General features: G+C 35.1%; 2 protein-coding genes across 2 annotated transcripts in view; one reads left to right on the forward strand and one right to left on the reverse strand.

The window, feature by feature from the left end:
• Rpn2 (Regulatory particle non-ATPase 2) overlaps window positions 1-25,403 on the reverse strand; it is a 481,557-nt gene that overhangs the window by 132,200 nt on the left and 323,954 nt on the right. The window lies entirely within an intron of this gene.
• Window positions 103-8,410, forward strand: LOC150094823 (5-hydroxytryptamine receptor 2B-like). The gene is made up of 2 exons (XM_090411594.1): window positions 103-700; window positions 7,307-8,410. The coding sequence occupies exons 1-2, from the start codon at window positions 103-105 to the stop codon at window positions 8,377-8,379; spliced, it is 1,671 nt and encodes a 556-aa protein (XP_090267720.1). The 3' UTR covers window positions 8,380-8,410.

The following is a 25,403-nucleotide window of genomic DNA, read 5'->3' on the forward strand; positions in this document are numbered from 1 at the left end:
ATCAAAAGAAGTGATCTCTTCGTGCATAGCCAAGATGGATCGAGGTTAGTTCGTAAAAATTAACATGTGCGAGAAATTAAGAGACGTCGAACAATTAGTATAATGGTAACTATGATGCGAATTCTTATGGATACCGGCAAACGTGTGGATTATTTCGGCGATGCTGCAGATGCCACGTCTCTGAAATTTGTCAACGACAGTCTCCCGTTTGCTAATTACTCCTGGGATGTTGAAATCGTTCCTGACGAAGTCAGAACGATGGTGAGTGCTTCTAATTACAGTGCGCGTGTGCGGGATGAAGACGGGGATACTACTTTCCTGACTGCAGCATATGAGGATTATGCTACGTGGACTGCCAACGTCACTACTTTGGCTGCTGCCAAATCCGGAAGATTCAGTGACGACCAACTGCAATGCTGGAATAGCAGTAACACGATCAGAATGTGCACTTCGTCTGTCGTAACCAGTGTGGCCGATTTCCAAAACGATGGAAATGAGAATGTGCAGTACAACTGGTTGTTTCTCTTGTTGATGCTATTTGTAGTTGCTGGCGGATTGGGAAATGTGCTCGTGTGTTTAGCAATCTGTCTTGAACGTCGTTTACAGAATGTTACTAATTATTTCTTGTTCTCTTTGGCCGTTGCTGATTTGTTAGTCTGTGTTGCTGTCATGCCCTTTGGAATAGTGGACCAAATTTACGGTAAGTCTCTTAACCCCTTTCTGTATTTACGAGAACACGTTGTCTGTAAATGAAGTCTGTTCCCAAATTCCGAACCGATAGGAACAATAAGCTATTCCAAGAAGAACAGAAACACGGAGTATAAATATTTTACAAATCAATCTTATTAACGTTTTAATAGCATAGCGGTGAAGTGTGGAGCATTAGTAATATACCTGAATTTTCGTTCACGCGTCTAAACTTCTCAATGAATACATTTGAGTTTAGTGAAAATGAGGTATGGTATTCCTATAACGTTCGTTTCTATTAATTCAGTGTTTGGTCAGACATGCTGCAACAGTCTTCAAATATCAAGTAGTCTCTACAATATTGGAATCGATTCATTTGCTACTGCATTTAATTTAATTCAAATTTTAAACTATTTTAACTTGTTAACAGACAACCCATGATTATGTGTTCAGTGTACAATTCTGATGAAAAAGGCCACAAAAAACATGACATCCTTTACGAAAGAAGTAGATTAACGCCCCCCCCCCCTTTTTTTTTCGATCTCTTTGAATTGCACATTGTTTATGAAACAGAATACACGGAAATGTAAAGCTTCTTTATAATCTACTGAATGCAGTAATGAGGATAGAGTTAAATAGCTATTTCTGAATAATATTTCTGCTGCACACATAATTTATAATATGCTATTTATGTCGAGATTGCAAACCAAATGAATTTATTTCCAAAAAAAAAAAAAAAAAATGTCTGAAGTACAGGAATAAGAAACAATTACAATTATACCGTGCATCATGAATCGGATTTTGAAAAAAGGGTGGGGGGAAGGGGTGTTCTGAATTCTTTCGATAACCATATTTGTTGCAAAAATGCAACTACTCGGCGGATCTTTTTCTTTCCGTATACTCTATAAAATCAGAAGTGACTTTATCCTAATAGCTTTCATAGATCAAAAGGATGAAAGAGAAAACCGGAAGAACAGCTATAGCGGCAACGGTCCATTTACTATATCTAAACGAAATTACAGAGTGAATATACGCTGTATTACTGCACTGTTAGATAAAAATAAATAAATAAATAAATAAAATAAAAAAAACTCAATTTACTGTAGAGAAGAGCTTTATTTTTCGGATACTGAAGAGGCAAAATCACATGGCAAACTGTGTTGAACTGGTTCTCAGTGTTGAACAGGCGGAAAGTCTATGATTCGCTTTTAGCTTTTCATTTTATTTCGTAGAATTCTAAGCGAAGGCAGTGATGCGGATGAAATGGCAAAATATAAAATGGTTACTGGTGCTGCCATCTCTAGAACAGTTCATGTATCAAAACACATGTTAAACAAATTTCAAGTGATGGCTGTTAACTCAAAACCTGAAGCTTGAGAAAGACCGGCATAGAGAAAGGGAGTGATTTCGAAGAATGCAATAAACAAGATGTGGGTGTGGTTACTTTTTTTTTTTGTTTCAGCTCATTCATTAAAGTCTACTTTAACGGTCTTAGAAGGCATTCTTCTGCATATAAATGAAAATCTTAATTGTTAATGAAAATTCAGTATACAAGAATGCTAAAAGCAAAAATCACTTTCCTTTTGGAGGAATAAGACCCACGACGCATTCATTTCACAAGATTGCTTTCAGTGAAAAATAAAAAAATACGACCTTGAACCTAAAAAAATGTGACCAGTTAAAATTTCGAAGGATCAGAAACAAGTATGAACAAGCCATGCATAGTAAGCATTAGTAAACAAATCGTCCTAAGCCTATTTACAGAAGAAAGAACACACATAATGCGTGGCTAACAATGCCGCGAACGAAAGCACTTTTACTATTTTTAAGCTGATGATGCAACATTTTTCCATCAAGTAAATACAGCGCTAGTCATTCGAAAGTATAGCCTCCAGAAACTAGCATCTCACCATAAGGTTTTGAAGTTAATTAAAAGATTATTATTACTTCAAGGATTACCTCATATTCGATCAAAAACATATAATTTATTAATCTGTCGTTAGATCGAATTGCACCTTTACTTATTTCTAAAGGGGTGGAGAAGAACAAAATTATCAACATTTGACTCAGTCTCCAAGATGTAAATTTCGGGAAATAATAAAGATCGCTTTAAAAAAAAAAAACACAGAAGGAAAAAATGGAGTGGAATCATTCGACCTTCAACCAACAGATAACTCTTTACTCTCTCATCGGCTTGTAATACTGTTTATGATGACACAATCAAGATTGTAAAACGCATTATTCTCTCACTATGAGCGGTAGTTTAATGTAACTGTCAATCATTTACCCAAATTGAGCGAGAGATTACACACACTGAATTTCTAGCAGAGGAATTATTTTACTAGTTTATACGAGGGAAAAAAAAAAAAAAAAAAACAAGAAAAAAAAACGATTAACACCAAAATTTAAAGTGGACATTAGCAATTATTTGGTATTTATTTATGTGAATTCACGCACGAAAAGCTATAAATCTATCGTCCATTGAATGAGTGCCTGGGATGGACTGAGGATTAGATAACCCAGGAACCTATTCAGTCATTTTAGGTCTCCAATTGCAGGATGATAGTCTCTCTCTCTCTCACACACACACCGGAAGACAAACTTCACCTACGACCTTAATTCATTCACAAACATTTATGCTGAGTGAGATTCGAACATGGCACATTAGCTGGACAGTTACGTTAATAACTTCACCAATTCAGGCCGGCATAAAGAGGATTTTACTCGATCGAATTTGAAAATTTCCTTTAATATGCTGAGGAAGTTAAAGTACTGCATTTATGATACCAGTAATGCATATTTGAGTATTAATAATAAAGTAAACAAAGTAGAGGACAAAGCTTTCTTAGAAGAAATAAGACAGCAATAAATTTTATAAGATGAATCCGCTCCCTCCCCCGAGCCACAGTTCCACATTGGATAATCGATTGAAAAGTGTCTTTAAAAAAAAAAAAAAAAGATTAGTTCTGGTTACTCGTATATTGCAGTTGTACTGAAAATATCAGTCCAACTGTGGATAATGCTTGCAGCATGGAACACAATCATGCATAAAGGAAATAACGTGAAAACAGTGAAATCCTATAAGATTAGTCGAAATTTGAGGATAAAAAGCCTTCCAGCATCATAGGAATTTTATTTCCTTTCATTGTACTGATATGACTGGCTCAGTTGACAATCGTTTTCCGCCATCCTTAAATGGAAAGCAGCTGTCAACTGAATATTTAGATTACTTTCAATCTCTGCTGAAAACTTTTGGCAAGAAAATAATTTTTTTTTTTTTTTTTGTTAACTACACTAAACCATCGCTGCATAAAACAATGTACTGTATTACATGCTATATAAACCTATTTAGACGTGATCTGCAAACTCAACTGAGTAAAACAAAGGGGACACATTAAATGAAAAACAAAGAAATTAGATACGATTTGCAAATGCTCTCAATGGACAAATACTGAAATCGACAATTAGTAAACTGCAACAGTGATTAGATTTGAATATGAAGAACGCGATTCAATGAGAGAAAATTGTAAGAGCCAGAAAAAAAAAAAATTAGAATTCTTGGATGAAAGCAATGAGTTATCGAATATTTATAGTACTCGTGTAATTAATGTCAACAAAATCTTAACTTCCCAAAATTATTTGATGGAGGATCAAATTATTCCTAAAAGTGCAGCAGAACTTAGCACCCACTCCTTCCCTTTATTGCCTATAACATTATCTCTCAAATTTAAAAATAAATTATCAAGCAGTGTGTGCACGATATTGAAAAATCCTATGAGATTTAAGTTATATGCACATAAAAATGAAAAATATATTGAACATTGTTATGCGAAGATGAAATGGAACCAGAGGCTCCATTTTTTCCCCCTCCCCAGTTAGTGCCACTGATGAATAAACGCAGGTAACCGGGTCTATACCCTTAGTCGTCATTGAGTGGCTAAGTTCGTTATTATGGTGATTTTGAAGACTTCTGGACGAGAGTGCAGCAGACAACTGCATCTATTCCATGATCGTAAATATTATCGTCTAAAATAGTGAGTTCTCTGGTCGATATTTCTGCGTTAGAGTTGTTCAAATCCATACTTGCCTGTGCAAGAGATTAACTTTCTAAGGAACTGGCTGAAAAAAAAAAAAAAAAGCCTAGAAAAGATCTAGTCGGTGAATAGAATCGAATATACAACATTCTTCTGTCAGTCTAACATCATGAAAGAAACGCCACCGCAAAGCTATATAGGTACCTATGATTGCCATTAATATTCTTAATTAATATTTGATATATATATTAATTTTAAATAATTCGGGTAGTGGCAGCCTCAATTTCGTAGTACTTAGTTATTACAATATTTTCGCTTTTTCCCAATCGATTTTGAGGTGGGCATGTTAGTTCTGTCATACGTGTTAATCCTATCTGCTCGTTAGCTTGGCTGACAGTAGCAAGTATATATATTATAAAATGTGCGCATTTACAGAAGGAAAACCCTACTCCTGAAGTATGAGTCCTCCTTAAAAAAAAAAAAAAAACACTCTTTTTTTCGCAGTAAAAATACCTGTCTTTTTTCTCTGCGACATGAATCGAAACCAGGTCTTTCCAACCAAACGGGATTCGTTAAAGACGGGACCGCGATGACTCCAGACTTTCATTATAATCTGATGCAGAATTTTGTTTATTCAATTTGGACATTTTGCTATGAATAATTAACAATTCAGAGGAAATCGATGTATTGAGCAGTATGATTTCTCTTCTATATATATATATATACATATATATATATATACACACACACACACACACACACAACCAGAATCATTTTTACTTATTCTGTAATCCTGAAAATGTGCTAGGAATGTCTAAATATATAAAGAAAAAAATAATAATGATAATTTTTATGTAATTCATGTAATTATCATTGCAACAAGAATTGTATTTTTCATATTTGCATATTTCTATAACGAATCTTATACCGAAAAAAAAAGTCTATCAAAAGTTTTATAGGAAAAAAGCATTTTTAGGTATTTTATGATAAGTGCAAGTTCTCATGAATATATTCTAAGAAAGATTCGGGTATGTAATACTTAAAATATATATGTGTGTGTGTGTGTGTACATATACACACATACAAAACGCAAGGCTGACGGAAAGTTTATTTGAAGCCATACCTCATTTGCACCACTCGCACAATAAAGTAAAACAGCAAGGATATATCTTAGAAATGCTTCAGGTATTATCTTGAACAGTACAGATACAAAGTAATAATAAGCATCATCACTAAGTCTAATTATAGCTTAATTCATAAAAAACAAAGACAGTGGCAAGGAAATAGACTAAACCCAGTGCAGCGAAATACTTAGTAGACAACATTAAGATAACCAAATAAATGCATGGATTAAAAAAGAAAAAAAAAAAAAAAGACAAGAACCGGGAAATTTGAGCTGCTTTAATTGTAATTTTCGCACGCTGTTTCAAACTGGTTTTCGAGAGAACAATTTGCGATTATTTGCACCCATTAACATAAATAAGTGCCAAAACGAATTTTAAATAAAAAAAAACTACTTAAAATATCGAAAGGATCTAATTAAAATATCATTCTCAATTTCACGCATTACTAAATTGTTGACATTCACTTTTTTTTTTTTTTGCTATAAATATTACATAACAGTTCTTACAAAACTTGTTTATGTAAGAACACGAAACAAAGCCAGCAAGCGCGAGGAGGGGGAGATTCACCGAGAAAGTGGCTGCGCACGGAATGATAGTTCGGTGCCATGTATACCGACATAAGTATCACGGAAACTTGTCATCCTGCTGGGATGTTTACACACTAGTGCGTAGAGTATATCAGGAATAGTCCAACAACCATTAAACATCCAGCCAATGTTATTCTAAAGCAGCAAGACAGCTTGTTGTGACAAATCAACGGGAGGCTACAAGAATATGCAGCTCGAAATGGGCTGCAATCAACACCATCTCAAATCTGGTACAACAGCAACAGACGCTACCGAGTTCTCCTCCTGTTACTGAACAAGCAACTACAGAAGCAATGAGCGGAAGGTCACAGAACAGATCTCTCAACATTAGTGGAAAGACGTCAGGATGTCCCAGCCTGCTTGAAATTGTTGAAAAATTCATGAACTTCTTCAATGCTTACCATGTGGTAATTAGTTCCCGCCGGTACGGTTCTAAGAGAATGACCTGATTTGGCTATTTTTTAATATCACTCATCCCAAAGATGCTCAGTTGTCACAGGAATCCACCCGAGTTCAATTTGAAGCAACTGAATGATGCATTTAAAATATTACATGAGCAAGTTGTTTAATTAAAATATTTTATAGCGCAATAAAAATGAATGCAAACAATTTAGAAATGCCTGAAATTGAGAATGATCTGTTCCTTTTGATATTTTAAGTGGATTATTTTTTTAAATTTCGTTTTCGCACTTAGATAATGAATACAGTTACTCCATGTCCAAACTAATTACGATTATTCCGAGGATTAAATGGATGATGCTCGTGAGTGAGTATTTAGTGTGGGGATTGCCAATCAAAGCTTACGAGATATTGTCTACTTGAAGTCTATTATCACTCCTTCCTCGTGTTTCATTTTTTTTTCTCCCTTTTTTAGGTCGGTGGCCATTTGGCTGGCAAATTTGTAACATCTGGGTGACGTGTGATGTGCTCAGTTGCTCTTCTTCCATTATGCACATGTGCTTTATTTCTCTGGGTCGCTATCTGGGCATTCGCAACCCACTGAAGACTCGTAGCAGTTCAAAAAAAGTTGTAATGACAAAGATCGTGCTAGTATGGTTGCTATCTATGGTAATCACCAGTCCAATCACCGTGCTCGCTATAGTGGAAACGACCAATATCCAGCCATCGCCTGATGTGTGTGCGATCAACAACCGCTTCTTCTTTGTCTTTGGTTCGATGTTCGCTTTTTACATTCCCATGATTATCATGGTTTCTACTTATGTGCTCACTGTCCAACTTCTACAACAGAAAGCGAAGTTCTTAGCCGAGAGGCCAACCAGGAGGGTTCATTTCATCAGGAGACCTGGAAGATCGTCTCTCCAAGGAGGATCGGACATTTCGAGATCCCCATCAAGGATCATCTCCCGAAATGGCCACATTAGCGGAAGCAACGGTGGTTCGACATCTTCGGGAAGCGAGAAATTCGGCAGAAACGGGCTTCGTTCCTCCACAAGTTCTACTGAATCAGCATATGAGCAGCGACATCATTACATGGCTCACCCGCCGCTCACTCCACAGGGCTCCTCAAACTTCCAAATAGTAGGAGGAATGATTCGAACACTAGGGAGGTCTCAGGTGATGAACGAACAGAAAGCCAGCAAGGTTCTGGGAATTGTGTTCTTCACTTTTGTTATTTGCTGGGCACCTTTTTTTGTGCTTAACATTATGTTAGCGGTGATGGATCCCAACGTGATCCCTGGATACCTCTTTACGACGTTCCTGTGGCTGGGTTACGCATCGTCGACCATCAACCCCATAATTTACACTATTTTCAACAGAACGTTCAAAAGAGCTTTCTGGAAGTTGATTACATGCAGATGTCATTTCAGCGGTCACGTTCGGTCAAGGTCAGCGAACTACATGACGGCCTGGGCCTTTAAAGGAGCAAGCCAATATTCGGTAAAAGCAATCTCTTCAGAGCAAATGTTTAAAGATTCGGTGTGCTAATAAAATTAAAAAAAAAAAAAAAAATGTTAAAAGCGAAATGTGCACCGGCATATTGTATTTCTCAAGGTGATGGAACTGTAATTTTACACTGCACTAAATGTACATTTGTTAAATTCACCCTCTGTAAAGTCATTTTCTTAGTAACTGAGAAAATAAATTATCACATGGAAAATAAAATATTATTAATTATTTTAGTGTCAATCAATATTTATCAAAGCACACAGAACTCTTTCCAGAAACTTTTTTTTGACCTAAAAACTGGACAGTTGTCTCACATAAAACAAAATTACTCTAGTGGAGTATGAATACTAATTCATGTAATTAATGCCGTTGTGAGCATGCAGGTGGTTTCGGTTCTACGTGAACGTCCAAAAACACAAAAGGGAAGAGACAGAAAATGAAGGATAACATTCAAATAAATCGGATATAAATGTGAAGAAAATGGCAAGACGAGACTTTTGAGTATCATATCCAACCACAGACACATCTTTAATTAGTGTGCCATTCTTTGTTATTGCTATCTGTGTGCGTATGTTTCGGTTTCGACATAAAATTATTTACTACATGTATGAGATGAATTATCAGATAGATTAAAAAAAAATTATGTGTAATTTTGTGGTTTTGGACTTAAAACGGTGTCAATTAGGCTGGTATTCGTGGCACATCAAGTTCTTCGTTCAGTTTTGCAATTTTTGCCAGTCCAGGTATGAATGTTTCTGCTCAAAGTTTCCTGTCTCAGACTCAATGTGTGCAGTAGCCTGTGCTCATAACAGCGAACGTCGCAAAGCCAAAAATCCTAAATAAATTCGCGTAAATCCGCATTGGTACAAAAAATCCATCACCGTTTACACGAGTTTAAGTGAGTGTACTCTAGACAGTACACACTCTAAACAAATATGCCTCTTCAAGTTGCTAACATCAGCGTCAGTTCACCCACACGAAACAGACTAAAAGTAAAGTAACTACTCAGAGTGTATTAAGTTAGAATGGGTTAGAGCAGCGTTTCTCAACCTTTCTAAGCCCAAGGACCAGTAAAATGCCTAAAACAATTCTACGGACCACTACAGAGGCGTAACTAGACCTCCCTGGGGGGAACTTTTTTCGCGTTTAAGAAATCTTGCCAATACTGTCTATGGTAATAAAACTATATTGTTGTTCACTTCAACCCTCTTTTATTATTCATCATTTTGCCGCTACAAATTTAGCGGCAGAATGACGAATAATAAAAGAGGGCTGAAGTGAACAACAATATAGTTTTATTACTTCTGCCTTTGAACATTCTGATGCTATTTGTGGGTTTTTTTAAGTCTCCATTTGATTTCAATAATTTTTACTTACTTATTCAATTTTAATTTGTTTTGCTTAGATAATTAAAAAATATATATCTATTCAATTAATTTAAGTCTGTCTGCAGACAACCTGTGGTCCGAGGACCACAGGTTGAGAAACACTGGGTTAGAGTAATACTGGAATGGAGACATTGCAGAAATTACCAAATAAATGACAAGTATGATTTATCATATAATTCGTTTATATAGAACATCCAAAAATTACTGACTGTACTTTAGATATTCTGAAAGCAAAAATTTTGTGTGCGCTTCCTTATTGACTGGTGTATGCGCGCGCACAGCATAGAGGGAACATTGTTCCTGTTTCATCTCGCTGCACACGCGCCATCAGACGGCGCAATCTGGAAGTAAGGAATGCATGCTGGAAATCTTCGTGATTACTGCTGTCTTCATTGGAATTTTCATGTTTACGAACGATACACAAAACTAGATCGCTGCGAATTATACAATAATTAAGTGAGAGTGTAAAAAAACATGGCATTAAAAGAAAACCACAGATAAGGCAAGGGTGCAGCAAAATAATTTCTTCTACCACAACAAACTGAATATCTTGGTGACATCATTGTATTATCAACAGCAAGGCGGTGTATTGCGCTTAAAAAAAGTGGAAATTTCTGGTGACGACTGTGCATATATTGTGGAGATGACAACTCAGGATCCCAGCGAGGTTCTAATGGTAACTTCTTTATTTCACAATATTGCTGAATTTTAAAGTTCTGTATACATATCATAAGCACATCTGGATGATTTTAATTTTCGAATAAATTGAAGTTTTGAAAGTCTTTCCATTCCATCCCCCAACGTAACACGCTGTGTATCGGGGTGGGATTCTCACCTTTTATGGAAATGAAGGAAAAAATGGAACTTTTCTAGAATAGCAGACCTTAAAAGCATACTCTAATCGTTCTACAGACAGCAGGGGCGGCTCGTGCATAGGTACTGCGGAACTGCAGCACCCTGAATTTTTCTCGATATATAAATATATTTATTAATTTGTTTATATTTGCTTGTAATATTTAATTTTATCATCAACAATCCTATACAATTCTCTTATTTTGTATAAAAAATAATAAAAATCCATCTTGTAGCACTTAGGAGGGCGAAGGACGCCAGCAGCACTGTGTTTACCACAGTGTCATATTGCTACGCGAGCAAGCATACGCACGTCATAGTGAGATACGAGCTATTAGCGTAATGCGGCACTGTCCGTCGCGTAGTTCCACTGTTGTTTATATGCAGTTTGCACCAGTAGTAGTGTTCGAAGTGCTTATCGTGTTTACTCCGTTTCTTTAAATTTTAGAACATTATTGGGGTTATGATAATGGATTTTCCTTTTTAAGTAATTTTGAATTATACCAAACTGTATAATTTTATCGATAATATTTTTTTCATGTTTAATTTTTACCATAATTTTGATATTTTATCCAAACACCTATACAGTGTACTTACAGTGTGTATGTATATTTCGAAAGTTGCAGCACCCCCACGATTTCAATCCACGAACTGCCACTGACAGACAGTATATTTCTGTATTTATGAACAAATGAAAGTTCTAAAAAGATTTCACTAGTCCCTAAACCTTACAACCTGAAGTAAATTAGATTAGAATGCTAAAAGCATATCCAGACTTAACATTTTTGTGTTCAAGTCATTAATTGTTTGGAATCGCAAAACAAGGAACCTAGTCGCAGAAATTTACCTTCATTTTTATGAAAATATTTGCAAACCGGAAAACATATAGCAATGCATAAAATACACAGAAGGGCGCTCCAACAATATTATTTCAACATGTTGAAACACATGCATTCAACCCAGTCTCTTCTGGAATAGGTCGGCGCGTATAAACCCTTTGTTACATGATTATTTTTATTTTATTTTATGTTGTTGTGAGGAGAAAACATCTATAAAGCTGCAAACTAAATACAAGAAATGGAGTTCGTCGTGTGGGCAATCGGGAATCGAATTTCGGTATATGCAGCTTAACTTATAGTTAAGAAATGCCAAACAGCACATGACGCAGCACGATAAAAAAAGGGGAGTATGACCTTGAACTGAGTGTCACGTAATCGCATCATATCAAGAAGCAAAACTTAAACACAAAGTTCTGAACACGTCTTGTAACACCCCAGGGTGTTACAACTTGATATTGGTTAGCACTGTGTTAATCTGAACATTGCACTACTCTGTGCACTCCGATAGAAGCATATCATTTCCGTGTTGATATTCGGTATCGCCAATGTACCGGAAAAACTTATTTAATTAGCATCTCCTAACATGGTTAAAAAGAGCGCAGTTTTTAAAATAATATATCACTAATGAATACTGTGTATGATACAAATTCATGGATGTACAAATAAATAGCAAAGATTCTCAAGAGATTTATTGTGGACCGAATTTAAGTACACAACCATATTCTGTGTGCATTTTTTTTCCCCATTCAGAAACATAATACTAAGCTAATTTAGATATAATATTCGAAAACCTTTAGCATTGTTATACATTATAATAAAGTATTTAAACATCATTCAAAATTTGCTGTAATATCTAGTCGCTTGTGATGCTATGCAAATAATAGCACTGTGGCATAGTATGAATTTCCTTAATATGAATGAAACTTTCCCCATAGTAGATAATGCCTCACTCTTAAGCAGGCAGTGGGTATTAAGAATGAGAAAAACCGTACTTCCTCTCGTGTTCAGGCCTAAATCCCTCCAAAAATGCATTTATTTTAGTTTCCATATAATGCATGACCATAACAATTTCGGCTAATCCGATTAGATAGAACGAATTCCCGATGTAAGATTTCTTTTTTACAAAGAAATAGATCAGCATTGTCTTTGATGCAACAATGGTTTCTGGGTTGTGAAGCAATGTCAGACTTTTTTTTTTTTAATTCACGGTCACTACCGAAATCAATCTATGTATTAATGATGGGAAAGATCAGAATACTCCCCCCACACCAGTGAAGTTTGGATTTTCAGAGAAAAAAAAAAACAACTTCGGAGCCATTGGCTCAACTTTATGGCTCTTTTTCATTCACTTTATTCACCAAATGTCTCACGTTTTTATCGGAATGTTTTTTGAAAATCTATACTTTTCATTAAAAAAAAAACCGTATCGTCCATTTAAAGGCACTATATCCAAACATCATATATATATATATATATATATATATATATATATATATATATATTTGGAGACTTATATATAAATATATATAAGTCTCCAAAATTTTTGAAATGCTGAATGCTATATATATATATATAGCTATATATATATATATATATATATATTTGGAGACTTATATATAAATATATATAAGTCTCCAAAATTTTTGAAATGCTGAATGCTATATATATATATATATATATATATATATATATATATATATATATATATATATATATAGCATTCAGCATTTCAAAAATTTTGGAGACTTTGTCATTCTAAATATTTTTCTTTCTAAACCAATAATTTCGATATTTTCATCATCCACTTTATGAAAAACGTTTCAAACATTACTTCGATAACTAAAGCACCGTTATTCTGACACATTAACAAGCTATCAGAACAGGCATTACTAGTTAACGGAAATTAAGCAGGTAAAATATTATAAATCGACCATCGATCTGATGTTGCTCTGCTTTTGCGATAAAAGCAGTTCTGTTTTGTTACTTACACTTCGCGCGTGTGCGCGTCTGACTGTACTCGCAATATATATCGGCTCGCTCCTAGAATATTCACTCTGGATGAGTATAAAACAACACAAAAATCGTTAATTTGAAACATGAATCTATATTGAAGCTGCTTAGACTATTTCAATAATGAATCTATATATTACAAAAACAAAAACAAAAAAAAAAACTTAAGTATAGCTAAACACTGTTAAAGTAGCAGTGCGTCAAACCATAATCTGTGATCCTGACTTCTAAAATACTTCTCGAAACAACTGACAGTCGCCCACAGAAGATTCTTAGAAGAGACACTCCTCTTCTACTGCGTTTTTTTTTTTTTTTTTTCGTGTGTGTGTTGTGGAGTTAATCAAACAGGACGCAGAAGTAGAGATTTTAGAAGGCGAAACGACTTATTAACTCCAACATGCAATTTAATAAAACAAACTTAAAAATGACGTGTTGCAAAAAGAGCTAATAACAAAATTTATAACCAAATGCAAATTGGTATCCAGTTTCATTTACTCTTTCCTATGAATTAAGCAAAAAAACATGTGTTATAGGGCCATTTTGAAAGTGCGATCAATTGCTCAGGTAATTTTTCAGGAACCAATTCAATTCAATTCGAAAAGAACAATTCAATCGAATAACTTCAATACAGTGCTATACTAAGCAGTCATGAAAAGATATATATATAATTGTTGGATCATGTCCAAAAAGAAAAAAAAAAAGTTTGACTGATTCTAAGATCGCGCTCGCCAATTTTGTTTTCCAATAGGTGTTGAAAAAAAAAAAAAAAAAGTTTTCCATTTTCCAGTCAAGATTACAATTTTCCATACACAGAATGATTTTAACACGTGTACCAACAGTAATACATATAACCAAAACCGATAACGGAGTGGATGTTGCTTTTCTTCTTCCAAACCACATCCCATGAGAATATCAGAACTCACTCAGCAGCTTCTATCGATTGTTCCAACAACGGATGTATAGTTATTTAAACATTTACTAACCTATAATCGCTGACTCGTCTAACTACAGAGAAACAATTAACGAGAAACCTGCAAATTATGTAGAATTTTGAAATCGACGAGTCAAAAAAAAAAACGCCTATCCCTGCCTACACACCAATTAAAGGGAAGAGAGATGAGCTTCTTGAAAGACAGTACAATTCAGTTTTTTATTATTATTTATTTATTTACTTTCTGACAGTTGGTTCAAAGATCAAACCGAGATATAATACAGAAAAAGTAATTTTCCAAACTATAAAAATAAAAATAAATTATATATATACTGGTTTTATCTTTCCGATCAAATTAGAATTTTTTTTATTCACTAACGCTTCTTTAAATACACATTGTTAAGAAGCCTGTTGAAATCAAGTGATTTATCCAGTTATGTATTTTCATGATAAAAATTATAAATTTCATGATAACTGATTTTCAAGATCAAATATAATCTGTATCATATAAATAGAGTATTTTAAATTATTGAAAAACCAAATTTAAAACATTTAAATATGGAATAAAATCTCTTGGAATACTTTTGAAAGGAAATTATGTAGGCCAGGTACATGCTTTCTACAAGTGTGTGCGTATGTGTTGTGCTTAGCAGTCGTGGATCCAGATTAATTGTAGACGGACTTAACTGACATATTGCAGGGAAGGGGGAATTCTGAAAGTGCCTCTTAACATTTCATTATAATTCAAAGAATCAAATATTTTTTGTTATTTAAATGAATCTTCACAGTATTATTTTACTCGGATTTCTTTGAGGGAACGGCCATTTCATCTTACTTCCCGGTTCCGTCATCACATGATAATTAAGTTTCAAACGCGATGGCTCATCAGTAAAACAGCAGTCCGACAGGCATAATGACGAAGTAGGATTTAAAATACTGTCTTGCACTATTCAATGGGGACTTTGATGAAACAAGAGATGAAGGACATTAAAAGTAATTTCGTTATTGATGCAAAAGTGTCAAGTTAGATGGGCGAGCAACCACGAATAATTTGGTGGAATATTTCGAAAGCAACCATAAGAAGTCTATTTTTTTTTGGGGGGGGGGGGGAGTATTGCGACGCCAAACAGCGATGCTTGATAGTTTTAGAGTGAATTATGAGATGCAGGACGGGGAATAGCAAAAAAATGATATTTAAGATTTTTGCCTGAAAACATATTATCTGAATACACGAAAATAATAACTTGAAATATTCAAAATGGGACACCTCCCCGGCTAACAATACATACTTATTTCATGTTGCAGCTAATATTTTGTTAATTGTGAGAATATCATTAAGCCAGGAGCTCTTTTTTTATAAATTAACTTTAAACAGTAGTAAAATTAGCTATATGTAAAAGTTTAGCCATTTCTGGAGTGTCAATATGTTTTTTATTAGACTTAATTTTATGAAATGTTAAAAAATTGCGATAATAAAAATCAAAAAGTAGAACGAAATAAATAAATCTGACCAACTCAGAGGCACCTGATAGGAAGGGCGAGAGGAGAAATGCCTAAGAACTCCAAGTTTTCCGCTTTGGTGCTTTTTAAAAATTCAACATAAATACTATCAGTTAAAAAGTATAATCAACTTTTTCCTCACTCGATCTTTTCTACATAATGTGCATAACAAAGAGAAATGAAGGTAAGAAGAACCAACTTCCTCTCCAAATGAATTACGTTTCTAAGCACGTACAAAGAAAACTATTTCCAGCGTGCTAAAATGTCACCAACAATTCCCCACTGCATGGTGTTACAATTGGCTTCAATTTCCGCCTTCGCGTTTACGGGCTTTTCGTTTCTAATCACCATATAAGCAGGGTTATGAGAAAGTTACCCATTGAAATACGGTCGGGGGCGAACAAACGAACCGTATGTTTGAAGCGGCGTATCAATGTTCACAGTGCCAAACCAATTCATCAGTCAAATGACGTTGACGTCATGCAAGTTTTCCCCAAGCAACAATAGTGAGAAAGAGAGCAATGTTATCTTTAAACTGGCAGATACGAACCTAGGAATTCTTCCTACACTCAATGAACAGTCATATCGTTAGGGATGATGAGATAAACTTCATATGAAAATACAGCACGCAAAGCAAATAAATATGCAATATTTATTCCGAAAGTAATTCTGCGTAATACAGGTAAAAATGAGTCCTCCCAAGTTCAGTAACTGAGTTAAGAATATTTTGCTGAAGGGGTGGATCAGTTGGAATACGGCTGAAGCAATAATGTTGGATGTTCGCCGCGTCCTACACAGAACCCGAACCTAGGTCTTTGTTACCGAAGAGTAAATGTAGCCATGTCCTCTGAAAATGCGCCACGGATGATGCGCTTTCTAAAGAAAGGCGGTGCCAATTCTGTTATTTAATTTTTAACGTTTGCAAATGGAAAGAAAGACGGATGAGAAGTCGAATACTACCAAGTATAAAAATGATCCAAAACAATAATAAAAAGGGTGCGTTTCGCCATATTTTTATACTAAAATGATTCAACCAAAACAAATGATGATAAGACATCCCAAATGCTAAATTTCAGCAACCAGAATGAAGAATAACATCCATATAGATTGAGGGAAGTTAACGTTGAAAAATCAAGTGAGGGGGAAAAAACTGGGGGGGGGGGAACTAAAAAGGGTGAGTGTATGAAATTAATTAAATCAAAAAATAAATATACAGATCAAGAAGTTTAGCTTAGCTTTTTGTTAACTAGGCATACGGAAATATGGTGCATTGTAATTATATAAACAGATTTTCAGTAAAAAGTTAAAAATTGTATGTACCTTATCTGTGTCAGACAGAATTTGAGAATATTTAGCTCAGCCAGAGTAGCAAAAGTACTAAACGATAAATGCCACTCTTGAATAAAGTGGTGGCACTCCACTGGAATGTCATGTACTGTACGAGACGAGTGTCAGATCGTCATCAACTCTCAATAAGAAGGAATGTGGCAGATGACCGGGAAAAAAAAATTTAACGTTTCTAATAGACTGAACTGCCAGCGTTTAATTTCAGGCTTGATATCATGTAATTTAGTTACCCAGAGCCATGATTATAATTGATTAATTAATTTTACTAGCAGTCTGAAATCTGTTATAGGGAACTGATAAACAATAATCGACGAAGGTCAAAACTGATATGGCAGCCGCAATCTAGTCTCGTTACCTTGAATTTCAGTGTGGCTTTGGATCTAGCATAATGGATAATATCTAAGATAATAATCTAAGAGTAAGCGTGTTTCATTCGATAAAATGAAGATACGTTTTGATGGAATACTAAATGTTGATTGTAAACAAAAAAACATATTGCTTGTAAAAAACGACAAAAGTCTGTGTAAATCGAAGCAGTTTGTCATTTGTGTGTTTAAGTGTAAACCAATGGTATTGCAGCTCAGCAGACAGTTACTGCTGGACTCCGGTGGAATCTGACGGGAGACAAAATAGTCAGGAAAAACAGCAGTGGATTCAATAGATGCTCGAACTATTTGTGCAGAATGATAGACTGACGATGGTGTAAGCAATATTGTTGATGTAGACTTGGGATGGATGACGTACGAAATGCCATTCGTATTCTCCGATGTTGGATGGAATGCAACAATCAGGGAATGACACTCTCCCTTACAGAAGAATATACCTGTGACCAATAACCAAGCTTTGAGTCGACAAGACAGTTGAAGGAGCGTAAAAGACTTGCATTCCGCTTTAGATGATAAAGTTGGATGATCGGTGTCTCCTTGGCACTTTTCTTAGTTAACAAACGTGTACAAGAATGTAAGCTTCTTGTCAAAAAATTAGATACTTCCAAGAACTTGTCTTTTTATTACTGAGATATTAATTTGGAGCAACTTTAACTGTAGATAGTAATAAAGATTGCATTTTCGGCAAAAATGTACATATACTTTAGTCTTCTGAAAGCCACAAAATCAATTAATGACTATCACGAAGTTAAATGATAATCTTCATGTTGCAGTATAAAGAGCATTACCGGGGTAATTACCCCTGTTCTATTAAAGACAACCTTGGAGAACGCCCTCCCCACTCTTGACAGTAACCACGAGATAATGTGGTTCCCACTTGGGCTTGGAAAGTTCAGCATGACATTGTTTAAAAAAAAAAAAAAAAAAACGGGGGGGGGGGGGGGCTCGTCTGAGAATAGAGTCCAGAAAAAGTCAAAGAAAATTAACAGGTAGTTCGTCTCAGGAATGCATCTTCTAACGGTGCTTCTTTAGATGCTTCTAAACTGGTCTCGTTGTCGAATGGTTAGCATATCCGCTTTCCAACTAACAGACTGAATTCAGATTCTAACATGAATGTTTTATGAATGCTGAGATGGTAGATGAATTTCATTGCATGGTGTGACACCCGACTTATCAGAGGCCTAAGTGTTTGTAAAAAGTTTCTTGTTTGGTCTTTAATTTATGAGAATAATCTACCCCCGTTTCCCGGAACATGGGGAATGAGACTGACTACAACACCATCAGCCAAGCAATCTTGGCCAACTCATTCAGGATCGCCCAACTTTTCGAAGTAGAAGTCAAAGCAACCAATTTACAATGGGATATATATACATATATGCTTACCCATGAAATTTTTCTGTTTATTGAGTTAATATAAGTTTATGAAATACAACACATTATTTAATCACAACATGCAATGGAAGTTTTCACTACGAAAGCTGTGAAACAAAAAGAAAAAAAGATAAACCGTTCTGTAATCTCTACGAATGTTCTCTTAAACGGATGAAAAACAAGCTAAAAATTCTGCGTATTCTATATCTTTTAAAGAGCAAAGTTTCGGAGAAGTGATAGTGGTTTCGAAATAAAGCAATCGTTCTACAGTGCAGGGGACTTGGTGTTGAAGTACTTCGGTCCCAACTGAGAAATCCGTTTTCATTTTCCATAATTATATTACATTTTTTTTCGATAGCAGTGCCAAATGTAAATATAACAGATATTTTACAGCGAGATTAAGATATAATTATGTAGAAAAATCTGTATCTACTACACAACTGCTAATAATATTAAGAAAACATGTCGAAGAAAAAAAAATCCATTACAACCCAGAATGAGTGAATTTTGTACCAGGAAAGCAAATTTTTACCTAATCAATTGTAGTTACTCTCCGAAATTATTGCAATTTCTCAGAACTACACTCGGAATTAGTACTGTAGTATTAAATAAAACTGGCTAAATTTATCAAATACCAAGATTTTCGGCTATCTAAGCTTAAAATTCGTGTTGAAAGGTAAGAACTTCTAGTTATCTGACTTAAAAAAAAATCCTTCCTTCCTGAGGATGCACTGGCTGAAGCCTTAAATGGTGTTCAGCCCAATTATTTATGTGTGAATCCTACCCATAAAAGTAGTAACCCATCACACATCAGTACCGTGAGTTAGGCTTTGTGTGAAATAACTAGGAATTTCTGCTCTAGAGATCAAAACATGGAACTTTCTCCAATATAGAAAATGTGTATAAGGTCATACATTACTTAGTGTACAAAGAAATAATACTGATTTGCTTTTTTCTCCTTAGACAAAGCAAGTTTTCATTTCTTAATGAAGAAAATTTTAATCTTGTTTTCTTTCGTCACAAAAATAATTTCTGAAGATTTTTACCAAATTATGTACGTGCATAGCAATTGTTTTACTGGACGAACAAAACGAATTTATCTAGTGCCTGTCCATTGTGCGAAAGTCATCTAAACACGACAGCAAGCTGGTACATCAATCCCTTGATTAATGCGCCCCCGATTAGTGCATCATTTTTTTTCGATACCCAAATTCGATTAGTGCGCCTATACACATCTTAAAAATAAATGTTACCAATTTTTAAAATTTTCGATCTATACATTTTTTATGGCTAACTTTTTTTAAAAAATCACTCGCCAGGATGAAATAATTTAGTTACCGATTTGAAACATTTTACAAAGTTATTTTTTAATGGCATACTACACTATTTCCATCAACACTATATTCCAAATTTACCGCCAAAATTTATGTCGAGTGCTTTACATAGAATTTTGCTGATCATATCTCGTGCAATTGCTTTCCTTACTTTTTTATTTAAAATTATTTTCCTAACCTTTAATCATGAGTAAAAGAATTAGTGAGCAAAAAACAGAAGTGTGAAAATGATTCGAAAAGTAATCTGATTGGAAGAAAAACTTGAAATAATAAAAAATGAACAAGGAAAGTCCAGAGCAAAGATAGGACAACAACACAAAAATGGGTGAATCAACTGCTGAATACAAAGAAAGAGAAAGGTAAGGCTGCTTCAAGTTCATTATGCATGCACTCGAAATCAAAGTATTATAATGATTGAATTAGAGAGACTTCTTTTTACATGGATCGAAGATTGTAACCAAAAACGGATCCCGCTAAACACTGGTCTTATTAAATCAAAAGCATTGTCTCTTTGTAACCTAAGAAGAAGAATTCCACGTTAGTGCCGGGTGATTTGAGCGTTTCAAAAAGAGAAATAGCCTACATAATGTTCTAATCACAGGCGAAGCTGCAAGTGCAGATAAGGAGATATCAAGAGATTTTGAAGAAAATTGTGTAAGAAGGGGACTATTGTGATCAACAAATATTTAATGTCGATAAAACCGGCCTTTTTTTTTTTTGGAAGCGAATGCCTTCCAAGACTTTTCTAGCCAAATCAGAGAAATCTCAGCCTGGTTATATAGTCGCAAAGTCGAATAAAAATTACTGCTAGCAATATGCGAGCCGTTTCGAAGTACATTCTTCCACATTGTGCAAATGATTTTAGAGGCTTTTTCAAATGAATCTAAGTTAATTAAATCTCATTCTGAGAAGTTGAGTGATTACGACCTGCTAACTTTAGATGCACAGCGGGAAGATCCCGAAGAATATGAAGAAAATTTAATCACTGACAAGCCCAAAGAGGTTTCACAGAAACAATTTGAAAATAGTTTTTGTACAATCGATGTTTTTAAGCATTGCTGCTTAGAGACTGGCCCTGGTGAAGAGAGAACCAGTAGAATTTGCAGAAGAGGCAATAGGACCATATCGTCAGTTGCATGAAAAAAAGAAACAGAATGTCCGCCAAACTACGTTAGCCCAATTCTTTGTTAAGAAGAGTAGAATAATAAATTTATATTCTGAATATGTTTTATCATCTTTCAGCTTAATGATTTTCCTTTAACTAGGCCCTGAGACATTACCCTAATTCTTTTATAAAAAAAAATTAAGGATCAAAAATGAAATCTGAGTAACGAATTATACATTTTCCCATAAGTTATTATATTCGATTAGTGCGCCTTGTTTTAAAAAGCGCATTAATCTTAGGGATTGTTGTATAACGCAAGCTAATATTCAAAATTTGATAATACATAAGAAATTGGCATCAATATTTAAACAGGACATTTATTAAACTTTAATATATTCGCAGACTTCAAAAACAGGACTACCATCTTTTATTAATTCTTTAAATCAGTACATACATCGGCAGTCAATTTTATTAAGAAATCTGCTACTATCTTTAATTTTAATATTCTGCATAAATATTAAATTAAAAATAGAGCAGGTTAATTCTTTTAATCTCTACAGCTCGCTCGGTAACAACGATGAGGGCATAAGGGCAAGCTAAATCAACGCATATGGCTGAAGTTCGTTGCTTCCGTAAAACAGACAAATCAATTCAGAGAATATACATTTTAATTTAATCTAAATAGCGGGTTAAGAATTTTGGAGTAAATTTCCTTGGTATTAATTCTGTTTATATATAAAATTTATATATTCTGTTTATTTGCTTATGACAAACTAATGATCCAACGTTATGGAAAAGATGAGATATTTCAAACCTGGTAAAATTTTCATTTTTTACTGTAATAAAAATAAATGAAATATATCGATACGTTTCAAATAAGATTAATTTCAAACCTTTATAGTGAAATGTATCGATATATTTCACTTTTCATTTCAACTAAACAAACGTTGGTGTGTACTTGCAACATGCATGCTCTGACTGGGTAACTACTGAAGAATACAAATTTCAGGTCATAACTAGAATTTATCACCACTTTTCTATTTTGTTTTAAAGTGAAGCTTTAACTAAAAAATGAATGTTTACTTTTTTGGTTTGAGAAGGAAATGATGAATATTTGTACGTCATAAGAAAGTTCTAGTTCAAGATAGTGGACGTTGCAGTATGAAAAAAATAAACATGCTAAATATAGAACAGGATAGTATATCATCATATCGCTGACTAAAGTTAAAATGCACTGCTTTAAAAGAAATCACCGGACACCCTCGTGATTAAGGTGCATCGTGCCATGTAACGAGTCACGTGTTTGTAGCCAGTATAAATTGGAGAAATATGATGCTCCCGATTCAGTGCAACTGTCAGAAGTCAACTGACGAAGTTTGAAAGAGGCGTTGCGATAGGATGCCAAGTTGCAAGCCTAATCTGTTCGGCAAACTGGGCCATCCCAGACCAACAATCAGTGATACCATACTGAGATGGAAGCACAGGGAATCAACTACAAGCGCTATAAATAGTGGATGACCATCACACTCATCAAACATGACCATAGGGTGCTACAATGGATAACATAAAACCGCCATTCGTTAGCCAACATGCCTGAATACAGAAGTCCGGGCATCGACTAGAACATGAATCTGCACAAAAAAATTTAGAACCAAGGCTCACAACATGGATTTCCATGGTAGAACTGCCATATGCAAGCCCCACATTACCAGAACCAACATGCAGTGTTATCTTCAGTGGTATAGTGAGAAAAGCTAGGTTTTGGCGCGACGAATCACGCTATACACTACCAAGCAGATGTCCGCTGAACGTCTCTTACCAGAGTGCGTAATCCAAACTATGAAATTAGGAGGTGTCGGTGTGATGGCATCGTCCTGTTTTGGCCTCGACATCTGAACATTTTGGACAGCACAATTCTTCCTACTTTATGGCGTTTCTACGAAACTGACCACTGTCTTTTCAGCAAGACAATGTACTGTGTGTCATAAGGCTGCTTTAACTGCGTGGTCTATAGACATTAATGTCACCACACTTGACTGGCCTTCACAAGCCCTGATGTCAATCCTACTAAACATTCGTGGAATTAACTGGAGCGTCGGGAGAGAGATCAGGGGACTTTCGTCCCACGATAGTCCAGGACCTCATTACATGCCTACAGGAATAACGGTCCAAAATTTCCATTGAAAGTATGTCTAGTAGGACTGCTGCAGTCATCGTAGCGAAAGGAGGTCCCATATCTTATTAAGGTAGGTGCCATGACTGTTTGTTCCTCCTTCTTTCCAAGCAGTGCATCTTCTGACAATGAGCGAGAAAAAAGAGAGAAGCACATTTGCCTTTATTATTATGAATACTCATAATAGCTTTCTTCTGGAGATGCAAGATAGCAAATACGAAGTTCGCTAATGATGAAGAAAGTTCCAAAGAACTAACGAGACGGAAAGCGAGAATCGGGTGTGTGTGTGGGGGGGGGGGGGGGGGGGGACGTTAACAGAAAGTGAATCGTTCTATAATATAGAATACTAATAAGTCGTCGATTCTAACCAAAATACAGAAATGATTTTTTTTTAAATTTTTTAACGAGCGCTAGCCAAGAACTCACACTACCTTATTTCCTTTGTAATGTAAAGGTCGATCAAATATTATACGCGTGGATAATAAAATACACAAGAAGATGCGGGATTAAAAGCGAACAGAAACTTGCATGCATGGAAAGGAAATACGAAAATAAATCGGAGAGTGGTAAATAACACACACATTGTAACAGAAGAAATGAAGCCCGCATACTGAAGAGCCAATCTCTTTAGTATCCAACCCATATGTGGTTAATGAATTAACCGCATAATGGGTTGGTAAATATAATTCATCATCTAAACTAAGTGGGCGTATTCACTCTCTACTTTATTATTTTTTATGGAAAACTTCAACGATATTACTGATGTAAAAGAACATTTCCCGATAACAATGATATAACTCAGAACAGCGACTGTGTTGTCAAGCATCGTACGTCACGGAGCTCGCTGGTTGTAAGTACGATGACAACGGGAGTGCGCACACAACGAGCTGATTATTACACTGCACTGCCCTAGATATCCAGTGACACCATAACAGTCACCTGAGATTTAAAGGCCACCACTGGGAGATCTAAGTAATATAGCAACTTGTAACGAGTCATTCTAGTTTTCCAGAGTTCCAACAAATCCCAATCTCGGAATATGTTTACGCTGCCTTCTGAGAATAGAATACAAGTAAGAACAAGAAAATAAGGTTACAGTTATATCAAAATGGTTATAACATCATTAAGCTGTCGAATAACATGGGTATATTGCTAGAAGGAAGAGAATTTTTACGAAATCAATCAAGTCGCAGATATTTAAAATTTCAGGAGTCTAGTATAATAAGAGACCCACAGTCCTGATAACAGTGCGATAAATATATTCTTTTTAAACCTTGCACTGATGTACAAACAAAAACCGAGTTCATTTAAAAGAGATAATTTGCTTTGTTCGCTTTTAGTACTTTTGAAAACTGGTACTCGAATAACATTTTTAGAATACTCTGAGCAACTGCGAATCTATCAGATTGCTAATGTTATTTTTTTTTTCAAAAAAAAAAAGCATCTTTGATAATTTTTAGATCTAAACAAGACAATGAACTTTTGTTTTTGTAAGGGCTCTGTGTTTAAGGGTGTTGATAACGCCTAGTTTTTCTGGTGGATGTATGTGTATGTATGTACGAAAGGTTCTCGGCCATAGATGGTAACAGTACCGGCGAGATTTTTCCCCCCTAAGTTGGTACATCTGTCATAAGCATCCATGTGAAATTGCAAGTCATTCTATCAAGTAGTTTGTTTTATACAACTGTCTGAAGCAAAAGTGTTGTCTGTATCCCTTGAAATGGATAAAATTGAGTATCGTGCAGTTATAAAATTCTTTGTAAAAGAAGATTTAACGCCATAAGAAATTTATTCGAAGTGTCCATAAAAGTTTATGGACACTCTTCT

The sequence above is a fragment of the Typopeltis vanoorti genome, chromosome 21 (assembly GCF_054136105.1).
Source record: "Typopeltis vanoorti isolate ZY-2024b chromosome 21, IOZ_Tvanoo_1.0, whole genome shotgun sequence".
NCBI classification, from domain to species: Eukaryota; Metazoa; Arthropoda; class Arachnida; order Uropygi; family Thelyphonidae; genus Typopeltis; species Typopeltis vanoorti.